Source organism: Haliotis rubra, unplaced genomic scaffold, assembly GCF_003918875.1.
Source record: "Haliotis rubra isolate DU_JTF1 unplaced genomic scaffold, ASM391887v1 Scf1935, whole genome shotgun sequence".
Classification (NCBI taxonomy): domain Eukaryota; kingdom Metazoa; phylum Mollusca; class Gastropoda; order Lepetellida; family Haliotidae; genus Haliotis; species Haliotis rubra.
In genome coordinates this window covers 45,399-57,445 of record NW_025765931.1, presented here as the reverse complement: position 1 = coordinate 57,445, position 12,047 = coordinate 45,399, and the positions used below count along the sequence as shown (strand labels likewise).

The 12,047-nt window shown below is 41.6% G+C and overlaps 1 protein-coding gene across 1 annotated transcript; it reads left to right on the top strand.

Moving 5' to 3' along the window:
• The first annotated feature begins 1,420 nt into the window (after positions 1–1,420).
• Positions 1,421–11,140, top strand: LOC124274710 (E3 ubiquitin-protein ligase RNF31-like). Its single transcript, XM_046710075.1, has 4 exons — positions 1,421–1,479; positions 3,098–3,287; positions 9,739–10,008; positions 10,783–11,140. Exons 1-4 carry the CDS (start codon positions 1,421–1,423, stop codon positions 11,074–11,076), a joined length of 813 nt encoding a protein of 270 aa, XP_046566031.1. The 3' UTR covers positions 11,077–11,140.
• Positions 11,141–12,047: the final 907 nt, after the last annotated feature.

Here is a 12,047-nt window from a genome sequence, read left to right as displayed (position 1 = left end):
CCAACATCTCCAATATCTGTTGCCTCACTTCCTGAATCTTGTTGTGAGGTACTCTCACCTCCCCCGCCACTGTGTCGATAACCAACTCCAAGAACGTAATGCAAGTTGTTGGTTGGACCGTCTTTTCAGGCGCTACTGGTACACCTAAGTCTTGAAGGAGGTGTAAACAGTGTGACAGATTGTCACTGCACTCTTGTGTATCCGCCCGGCCACCCGTAAGAAAATCATCTAGATAGTGCATCATTTGTTTGTTTGCAAGTGTCTGCAATAAGCACCACTGCAGAAATGTACTGAACATTTAAAAAAATGGAACATGAAATTGAACAACCAAAAGGTAAACATTTGTCCACATAATACTTTCCTTGGAAATAGATACCAAGTAATTCAAAATCAGCAGGATGTACAGGAATGATGCGAAAAGCTGACTTGATGTCAAACTTGGACAGTAATGCACCTGGACTTAGTCTCTGTGCCATTTGCACCGCTTCGTCGAATCGTGCATAGGTAACGCTGGAATCCTGTTGAGAAATATGATCATTAATGGAATTCCCCTGTGGATAAGAGAGATGGTGAATTAATCTAAAGTCATCAGGTGATTTTTCCATTATTACTTTAGAGGTTACCAACTCCTGTTTCTTCGGCACAAGCCCAATAGGTGATACCTGTATGTTCTTAAAGGGTGGGTTGATAAATGGCCCTGCAATTCTTCCCAAATTCAACTCCTTCTCCAGTTTTGCTTGACATGTAGACCATCTGGAGCCTTGGCTGATTTTAAGTTGTCTGCCAACCTGTATGAACGACATCCCTGGTACCTTAAACGAAAACCTGATTGAAAACCTGAAAACAATAACCTTGCATGATGTTTATGCACACTATCACTGGCCAAACGAAGCAAATATGGGCATATTTTTTCAAATTTTACTGGAGTTGGTGCCATTGAAGTTAAGCTTTGATGCATTTGGCCGCTTGTTTTGATGCACGCTGCTGTTTTGGGGTCGTGAGACCCCATCCTGTCGAAAGCAATGTGAAGCCCGTGTGAGGTGTTGCCACATTTTCCACACTTATGCGGATATCTACATGACAGCCTTGAACATGACCCCTTATTGAAATCCCAACAAATGTTACTTGGGAATGATCTATTGCCAGTATTGGTGCCGTTAACCTGTGTACCTACCATACCTGACGCACTTTTGATCCGGTTTTGTTGTGGTATCATGTAGCGTAGCCACAACTCACCATCAATTCTGCCCCATTGTCTCAGTGGATCACGAGCCATTCTGCAACGAAACTGCTTATCATACATGATCCAGCCATCACCCCCAAATGTGACAGCCGCATTTCGTACTGCTTCCATATACGACAGCATTCCCTGCACTGTGGAAGGCGAAGAATGTTTTTTAAGGTAAATAGACATGTAAACATGAAAGCCGGAAGTCCAAGCCGAGTGGCTTTCGTGACAACAATTTTGCCAGCATCGGAGTAAGTACTACGTTACCTGTGCTGTCAGTCACCATTCGAAAACCTTTCTCCTAGCCGTCGATGTGTTTGTCAGTCAGCAGAGCCAGGTCCACGTATTCACCATTCCAGTGACTGTTTCACGTGGACGCCAATGTTGTCGGCAGCATAGGAGAGGGGATTCCCAAATTGACCAATGGGCGAACCCATGACGTCAGAGGGAACTCCAGCATTGCCAACCTGAATAAGACTAGAGCTAGCGGCATGGTTAGAATTGGCGGCCGTACGAAATGCCTGGGAGGAAGACGTTTGAGGCAAATTCGATTTGTTAATTAACTCCAAAATTGCACCGAAATGAGCAGACAATTTATCTGCTGCATTTTCCTGAAAATCGGGAGTGCTATTTGGAACAACATCATCCGGTTTGTGCACCGGGAGAAGGAATGAAGACTCAACATGAATCGAGGAACCGTAGACAGGGGTCTATGAAAACATTCTGTGTTTCGTAACTCACCCGACGATTTGTTGATGAAGCCTTCGTCGAAGACTCAGTTGTTTTCCTGACTTTTCCGCCGTTCAGCACCAACCTGTGATTTGTTGCCGCTCTTCGCTTTGGAGGCATACCTAGTGTGTAGTCGCAAATTCGTGAGTATTCCAAACAATAACGCCAAGAATCCACACGCTTGAACAATATCAAAGCCTAACACTAACTGCTCGACGTGAAAGTGGAAATATAACTTTTTTGCAAGCGAAAATATAACTTAATGCAGGATACAAAAAGGATAGACTAACTGTGTGAATCTAAAAAAAATCAATGGATGAACAAAAGATGACGTCATCAGAAGGAGACACATGACGTCATTGGAATTAACATAACTGGAAGTGACGTAAGCAAACATAAAAAAGAGCGGGAAGAATGAACTGAAAGTAAGTGTGAATGGTTACAATAAACGCATTGAGTGTTAAGCACTAAATGAGAATATGTTACTAAAACTTACAGCACCTGTAAAGATCTTGGTTAGAACTGATCTTGAAAGCTTCACCACTGGATCCCATTCCTCCTTGGCTGTTCAAGTGTGTGCTACAACGTTTAGCACCTGCAGTCTGGGACATTATGAACTCATCACTCTCCTCTGGCACTGTTCCAAGTGTTTTTAAACATGCAATTGTCATGCCAGTTCTAAAGAAACCTGGAGCTGATGAAAACTATTTGAAAAGGTTCTGTCCAATTTCCAACCTTTATTTGTATCTATATGTTTAGATAAAGTTGTAGATGGCAAACTGAGGGCACATCTTGAGAAAAAGCACCTCATGGAATCGTTCCTTGACCTATCCAGCGCATTCGATACCATAGATCATACCTTACTTCTGCATCGACTTAAAAGTCACATTGGGATAACAGGAACTGCGCTCAAGTGGATTTCCTCATATTTGTGAGGTCACACACTATTTGTCAAAATTGGAGATGTACAATCATCAAAGTCACCATTGTTATATGGTGTTCCCCAGGGATGAGATTTGGGCCCCTTCTGTTCACAGTCTACATTCTCCCCATTGGTGACATTATCAGGGGGCAACATATTGGTTTCCACATATATACACAACTCTACATTGCCTTTGAATCAAATGATGTTTCACTCAGTATCAACAAACTTGAGCTCTGCATTCAGGAAATCAGATCATGGATGATCTCCAACTATTTGATGTTGTATGAGGAGAAGACAGAGTTCCTACTCATTGGCTCCAAATATCAGCTTATAAAGTTGAAGACTGCTTTGCCATCACCTTCACTTGGTGACACAGAAGTCTCACCATCAGAGAGTGCCAGGAATGTTGGTGTCATCCTTGATTCCAACATGTCCATTGATGCACACATCACCTCAATCGGTAGATCCTGCTACTTCAACATCCATGATATCCAAAGTCCACCACTACCACGATACTGACACCTGTAAACTTCTCATGCACTGTCTTGTCACTTCTCAACTACTGTAATTCCCTATATGCCAAGCTCTCTGCTAAATCACTCCAGAAACGACAAAGAATCCAAAATTCTGCAGCTAGATGTATCACCCACACTCGAGACCATATCACCCCAGTACTACAGTCTCTTCACTTGCTCCCCATCTCTGAAAGAATTACCTTCAAAATCCACATTCTGACTCATGACTGCCTCTACAACGATAACTTTCCCGACTATCTCAAACATCTCGTCTCTTTGTATGTATCCCAGCGAAGTCTCCAATCCTCCTGTGACTCTCTCCTCATCCAACACAGATCTCCATACCAACTGTCTGACCGAGCCTTCTCCTTTGCAAGCCCTCAACTGTGGAACTGTCTTCCAAAGAAAATCAAGAACACTTCATCAAAAGAAATGTTTAACTCTCTGCTAAAACCCCATCTGTTCACTGCTGCCTTTCAGTAAAACCCATATGAACTATTTCCTTCCCCAATATTGTCACAGCGCCACTGAGCATCTCTATGGTGGATATGAGGCACTTTATAAATAAATTATTATTATGTTTTATAGATTAAGATGAAAAATACAGCAGAGAGGGTTCAGGTGATCCTTGCACAGTCAGGTTGGTAAGGCTCATCATCAGCTCAGGGCCCTTGTCCCCTCTACACGCAGCCCAGACAGTGAATGGGACTTCTCCCAGGAAATGCTGCCTAGTCGAACCCACCAAGAACTTTCTGGAAAATATGTAGACTCCCCAACACTGCAGCCTTCTGCATTACCCAGTGTCAGAAGGGCTGTGCTCCCGGTGGAGAACCTGGGCACTCTCCTGATCTGCGCCAAGAGATCTGGAGGCACCAAACCAAGGGCACCAAGAACATTGGGGAGCCTGACGACAGTGTACTTGGGATGCAAGCAAGACATTTCAAAGGCAAGGCCCGCATAGTTAGCATGCTTTTCCTGAATCTTGCCAATCATGTTGCTGTCAAAAAGGACAGAAAATTCAATGTTAAAAATAAATTCATTGGCTTTATCAAAGAGGACAAGATCAGGTTTGTTGGCAGGAATTCTTCTGAGGCTGTATATGTACCTATTCTAAAGAAGTTTGAAAGCATCATTTTCCATGACGCTCTGGATATGTTCAGGGTCGTACCATGGATGGACCTTGGCGTCAAAGCCACAGGCATGGCGAAGACAGTAGTTGAAACAATGACCCATGCCATCAAATTGTTTAAGATATGCTGTTTGTGCCAAGGAAGGGCATCCACAGACACAAGTGGAAGTCGCGGTGGCTTCGTGTGCTGGAGATTAGGTGCCTGACTCGGATGGAACTCAGCCCCCAACAAAAGTACAAGAATCTGTACTTGACTAAGAAAGTGTAATCCGAAATACAACATATGTTCAGGTACCTGTTTGAAATTGCAGCTTAAAATGAAACGTTTTTGGACACTTGCTGAAAGGGATCAGGCTATAGGCCTTTTGGAATCTGGTCAAACTCAGCGGCATGTTGCTGTCTGCTTTAATGTAAGTGCTGTTGGTAGACTGTGGCAGAGATTTGAAGCCAATGGGTCCGTGGAATATGCATATCAACCAGGTGGCCCCAGAGTCACAACAGTCCGAGATGATAGGCACATGATTAACACTGCGTTACATAACAGATTCCTTAACACAGCAGATCTTCAGACAGAACACTTCAATGTTAACAATATAAAGACATCCAGGAGCACTGTTCGTCGACGTTCAAGGGCAGCCAGACTGCAGTTTGTCCCCGCCGGACCTACAGTTTGTCCCCACTAACAACACGTCACAGGCAGATGCGTTTGAGATCGAGTAGACATTATGGCAGCTAGAATCAATGTCAATGGTCTCCTGTACTCTTCACAGATGAAAGCAGATTCAATTTGACCTTCCATGATGGTCGGCAGAAGATATATCTCGCAATTGAGAGCGAATCGCAGATGCAACTGAGGTCATGCATAACCGATTTGGTGGGGGTGTGTCATAGTTTGGCAGGGATAACTCCCACTGGACGTCTGTCGCCATATAGCTGGAATACTGCTGAGTGTGGTGTACAACTAAACTCCACACTCACTCCTACTGGACATACTCCACTGCACATGGTTGACGGTAATCTTACCAGACAGCGTTATCAGGACAAAATTCTGGCTACTGTAGCAGTAGCATTCCGGCAAGCTATGCATGGCTTTTATGGTCGACCTTCTTTACTGCAAGACGACAACGCTAGGTGTCATAGGGCCAGGATTGTCACAGAATTCCTTAAGCATCAGGGTGGAGTGCAGTTGGAGTGGCCAGCATGCTCGCCAGTGTAACAGGCCAAACTTTCCCCCTGGCCAAACTCCACCCCACCCCCCACTCCCCAAGGCTTATTCTTCCCTGAAGGGTGGGGAAAGTTTGGCCTAGGCCAAACTTTCCCCACCCTTGAATCAACTTTAAAGGCTACTTGTTGCCCATCCTTGTTCTTATATCAAAAGGGGGAGATTCTGGCCTAGCTAGGCTATTTCTTCCCCAACCTTGTTTTCATGTTTATGTTCGTCTTGGAAAAAGTCAGAAATGAAAACAAGACATAGCTATTCACGTGAACACATTGGTAGATATTCATGTTGATGTCAAGTTCCATTAACAATACAGGTCATCTTCATCTTCATATATAACATGTACATGGCTCCCATTTTGTTTCAATACCCTTCTATAAGGTGAGATTAAAAAGAAAAGCAAGCATAAAAGCAAAGATATTATATCATTACTATTGTTATATATTATCATTTACTTATTTTTATTTTTCAATAATTTACTTATCCCCACTTACTCAATATTGGCTTATGTCAACATCATTACTATATTCGGAAACTTTAACTAAATACCCAGTTCTTACTTGGATGTCCATATCCATTCAAAAGTTTATTTCCTCACTCATGGCTAAATATGGCATCCAAGTCGGTGACATCAACTGGAAGCAGATGTAAACATCAACACAACAACAACCCAACACAATATCTGTATCAAATGCTGTATCATCTATCATTCCACTATATTGCCTTATTCTATATTCAAAAGACAAGGTTTGATAAGGGGTATACTTGGCCCATGGATATCTGAATCATATTTCATTCACCCAAAGTGAGTATAGATTAGTAAACAAGCTTATGTGAATAATGTTCCATTACATTTATACATAAATACAAGAAATATTAGATAATAAACAGCATGATAAGAGAGCAAGTAACCTGTGTATATTACATCTTATTTACACATCAAATGTGTGGTTGAATGTTTACATCTTATGGTGGACAGATGAAGAACTAATGCAATGTGTCTTCATAGGAATGGCGGCAGGAGCATGATGGCTTTAGAGACATATGCCGTTCAAACATGTATGTATTCAAATCACTACACCCAAGTCAGAGGCAAAACTGGACTATTTAGCAAAAATGAGTACCAAAATATAAGTCAAACCTACTGTCGGTTTATAAGAGCAAGGGTGGGAAAGAAGTAGCCAGGCTAGGCCAGAATCATCCTTTTTGATATAACAGCAAGGGTGGGGAAGAAGTAGCCTAGGTAGGCCAGAATCTCCCCCTTTTGATATGAGAACAAGGGTGGGGAAGAAGTGGCCTAGCTAGGCCAGAATCTCCCCACTTTTCATAGAAAACAGAACAAAATATCCTAGTTTAAACAGAGGGGCAAGTTTGGCCTAGGGGTGAAACTTTAGCCTAGCCCAAACTTTCCCCGGGGTAAGAATATCCTAGGACAAAACCTCCCCGAGGAAAGTTTGGCCTAGGCCAGATTCTCCCCGGGGAAAGTTTAGACCGGGGAAGAATGGCCTGCTACACCGGGCCTCAACCCAATTGAGCATGCCTAGGATGAACTCCGTCGACGTGTACACACATCGCACATCACCCAGCACCATTGAATCTACCAGGACTCCGCAGAGTTCCTGTAGAGGAATGGAATGTGATTCAGCAAAGTTTCTTTTTGAACATGATAAGGAGCATGAGGGTATGCATGCAAGGAGAGTACACAAGATATTGAATGACCGAGTGCTTCATGTTTGTCATTTTCATTTTGGGGGGTTGGTCTATACAACTGATGTTTGCTAACACATCGAACATTATGAGGACACTCTTAGTTCTATCATTTCTGAGAAACGTTTCTTTACATGTACTATATATCATTTGACCCTTTATCAATGACGCCTGGTATATCATGATATGAAATGACATTAAAAATATGCTCCATTCAGAACAGGCTGGAAACAGGTTTTGACTGATGCTTTTCTTTTTCATTGAGATATAAGAACATACAATTTGAATCCCAGATGGGACTCAACCAAAAACCCATTAACACTTGTCAGAGGGGTGGGTTCAAATTCTGAATGGGACCCAATGCCCAAAAGTACTAAAATCTGTACTTTACTGAGAAAGTACAATCCCAAATATATCAAATACTAGCCACAGTAAGAAACTGTGCATTGTTAAAATTGTTTCTAAATTTAAAAATATTCACATCGTCACCTCTGTGCTTGGGATCTATATCAGCAGGGAGCAACGGATCGATACCTTCATGGCACCCAGTCTTGAGGGTTGTCCACTATCAGATAATTTTGTCAAGGCCTTGACATCTGCCTCAGAAAAGTATGGCTTTTCAGTTTGACAAGCTTGTACTTTCACTTAATGCTTTCATACTTAAATGCTCTTCCCAACAAAATGCTACTTCGGATGAACACCAGTTGGTTCCTGATGCTCAACCCATGAAAGTCCGGGTTAGAATGAACCTTCAGTAACCCATGCTTGTCGTAAAAGGCGACTAACGGGATCAGGTGGTCAGGCTCGCTGACTTGGTTGACACATGTCATCGGTTCCCAATTGTGCATATCGATGCTCATACTGTTAATCACTGGATTGTCTGGTCCAGACTCGATTATTTACAGACTGCCCCCATATAGCTGGAATATTGCTGAGTGCGGCGTAATTTAAACTCACTCACTCACTCCTGATGCTCAGCAATCTCCTTTATCAAGACAGGCAGTTTTGACTTGTTTCTCTAATCGTGGGACTAACATCATTCCATCTATTGTCTCCCCCACTGATGGTCATAAACACATCATTTATCTGAAGAGAACGACCCATACCTTTATCATCTCTATCAATGCATGGAATCTCACAGTTGTATTCAGGTCATTTAGCTTCCAGGGATTACGAACCGTTGACTGAAAAGGATTTAGAACACATCACTTTCAAAACAGTCTTTATCCTGGCATTAGCTGCAGCTGCTTTGGGGTTAGTGAGACCCGGGTTCGATTCCCCACATGGCTACAATGTGTGAAGCCCATTTCTGGTGTTCCCCGCAGTGATATTGCTGGAATACCCCTAAAAGCAGGGTAAAACCACACTCACTCACTCACTCTTATTTATGTTTTGTGCACTTATCCATATTTCAAGTTATTTAATCATTCATCATTCTCTTTTGAACCCAAACGGACTGTGGTCAGAGCCTTGGGGATGAATTTATTTATATCATTGAATTTCTGTCCTTTTTGACAGCAACATGATTGGCAAGATTCAGGAAAAGCATGCTAAATATGCGAACCTCGCCTTTGAAATGTTTCGCTTGCATCCTAAGTACACTGTCGTCAGGCTCCCCATTGTTCTCGGTGCCCTTGGTTTGGTACCTCCTGATCTCTTGGCGCAGATCAGGAAAGTGCCCGGGTTCTCCACCGGGAGCACAGCCCTTCTGACACTCTGGGTAATGCAGAAGGCTGCAGTGTTGGGGAGTCTACATATTCTGCGGAAAGGTCTCTGCTGCATTTTTCATCTTAATCTGTAAAACATCATAATAATGATAATTCATTTATATAGCGCCTAGTATCTGACTAGTTGCTCACTGGACTCTGTAATCAGAATCTGATTATTATTACCCGGATAACCTTAAGCTGCGCAGGAGGTGCTAGAATGTTACAGTCACATGACATGTATTCTTGGGATGAGTTTGGCGAGATGTTTTTGGGGAGTTGGAAAATTGTTTCAGATATGTTACCACTCCTGGATTGAACTAGAAGTATGAGATGCATAGTATGAGATAGGATACGTATTTAAATATACAATTTAGTGTAACATTTTCAATTCATTGAAAAAGAATTCTGATATTTTTGGTACACATATTATTGTATAGTTCCAAAAGTTAATTGAAGAAAAGCATGAAGTAAACTTGTTTGAAAGAGAAAATGAGCATCTATCCAACCCAGATTTTACTTTCTACACGTATTTGTTTTTCAATGCAAGACTTTTATTCCTTTCTACTTGATGTTTCAGTCAGCTGATCAAAAGGGGTATGGTGTTGAGGAAGTCCATATTGCCCTTGAGCAGTGTGGAAAAGACACCAAAATAGTCATTGACTGGCTGAATAAAACTTGGCCGAAGTATGTGGATGATGTGATTTCAACGGTGTCTCATGCGAGCCAAGAATCCCAGCAGAATGATATAGGTGTTATATCAACAGTGGAAGCTAAGAGAGCATTACAAGAATCACAGGGCAGTGTCCAAGATGCTGTTACGTACTGCATCAACACTCGTACACAATTGGTAAGTAATGTTTTCATTAAGATCAGTTTATGTTATAGAATATGAGCATTTGGGTCACCAAAGTCTTTTGTGATGCTATGTTTTGAACATATAGACACAGTATTGTTATTAATGGAAAACATCAGGTTACATCAGGATCACATATCATGTTTCAAGTTACCTAAGATTTTGTTTAGTTCTGAATGGTGGAAGTATAATGGAACATGATGGCATCCATTCCGGCTGCATGTAAGATGTGTGGACACTTCAAGGCCCTAGAAGACAAACACATATAATGCTGGAGGTGCCGAATGAGAAAAAGTTCAAAGGAGTCAAGATGCACTCAGTGTGTTTTCCTCCTACAAAATGAATATGCCATGATCGCTGATTTATGGAAGAAAATGAGGTAGAGAGGAGCAACCAAAAGTGACAGCTAACTAATTCCAGAGAAAGCATCCCAATATGCAGGGCGGCAACTCCAGGCTTCTACTAGAGTTTCATCCCAGACATGTCACTCTTCAAAACTGAACTAGTGGAACAATAATCTGGACTTAACAGCAAAAAACAATATAGACCATACTGGCTGCTATTTCTTCAGATCTCTATTTATGTGGCTGTCCTTTCATTAAATCTTGAGGGAAAAGGGATTCCCCTTTGCTCCTTGCAAGCTTGTACTGTTTGAATACTTTTATTGTGATAGTATGAAAATGAACCACACATGCAGTTAAGAACCAAGTAGAAATAGAATGGTATCACTTGATTTAGTTCAGATTTTCGTATGTTAATTTGTTTCAGTATGCTGAAGTGAATAGCGAGGCTTTTTATGCCAGAGAAGATGTTCTGGAGGCAATGCATGAACATAAAGGAAACAAGGAACTTGTTTTGCATCACTTGGACTTGATGAGGCTAGCCCCCTTCAAACATCGTATATGGGTTGGAAGTGACAATCCTGAACCTGACATGATGCAGCTTGCACTGAACATCAACTGTAACAGTGTATCCACAAGTGTCATAACACATCAGGACTTTCAGGACATGGTCTGTAATAAAGATATTGATTTGGAGGTTAGTGCAGTTTTAAGGAGATAACATACACATGACAGATGCATGAATAATTTGTTACTCTTCTTTGTCTATGTCTTTGCCATACAAAATCTAAATTCTTCTTTGGGTGTGGAACTTGCAAGAAAGCTGAAATGGTTAGAATGTGATGTGTAGAATAGGGTCCTAGTCAAAAGGGCCGCATGACAAAAGGGCCGCAAAACAGAAAAGTCAAAAGGGCCGCAAGAAAGTCAAAAGGGCCGCAAACCCCTAGTCAAAAGGGTCGCGTATCAAAAAGTCAAAAGGGCCTCAGACCCCAAGTCAAAAGGGACCCATATAAAAAATATAATTATAACATCTTTTTTTAAAAGTATTTTAGTAAAAGGTTATACATAATAATAATAATAATATTCACAGGGTGTTTGACAAACCTCGTGTCATCTTACTGCTCTTCCAATGATATAATTTACAGAGAGCAGAAGGGAGCAAGAAAGGGATGTTGGGGGTGCAAGGATCAACTTCTTGTACAGAAAATGATTTTGGAAGAGGCTAAAACATATCACCGCAACCTCTCGATGTGCTGGATTGACTACAAAATAGCATCAAAAAGTCAAAACAGCTGCATCAAAAAGTCAAAAGGGCCTCAGACCCCAAGTCAAAAGGGCCCCATATAAAAAATATAATTATAACATCTTTTTTCAAAAGTATTATAGCAAAAGGTTATACATCTTTACAATGTATATTTTATGCATACTAGCCCTGTTTTTAATAGATATTTATTTTCAACATTAGAAAGAAAATAGAAAGCTCTGAGCGTGGATATGTGCGCATTATAAATATGCTTTATTATTATTATTATTATTATTATTATGTTTTACAGATTAAAGATGAAAAATGCAAAATGCAGCAGAGAGGGTTCGGGTGATCCTGGCACAGTCAGGCTGGTAAGGCTCTTCATCAGCTCAGGGCCCTAGCCCCCTCTACACGCAGCCCAGACAGCGAATGGGACTTCTCCCAGG

Excerpts from the sequence above, each read along its gene's own strand:
- LOC124274710 (XM_046710075.1), top strand. The coding sequence starts at position 1,421 with ATGAAAGCCGGAAGTCCAAGCCGAGTGGCTTTCGTGACAACAATTTTG. Across the intron at positions 1,480-3,097 it reads ACAATTTTGCCAGCATCGGA|TATCAACAAACTTGAGCTCT; the intron begins GTAAGTACTACG and ends TGTTTCACTCAG. Across the intron at positions 3,288-9,738 it reads CATCAGAGAGTGCCAGGAAT|TCAGCTGATCAAAAGGGGTA; the intron begins GTTGGTGTCATC and ends TTGATGTTTCAG.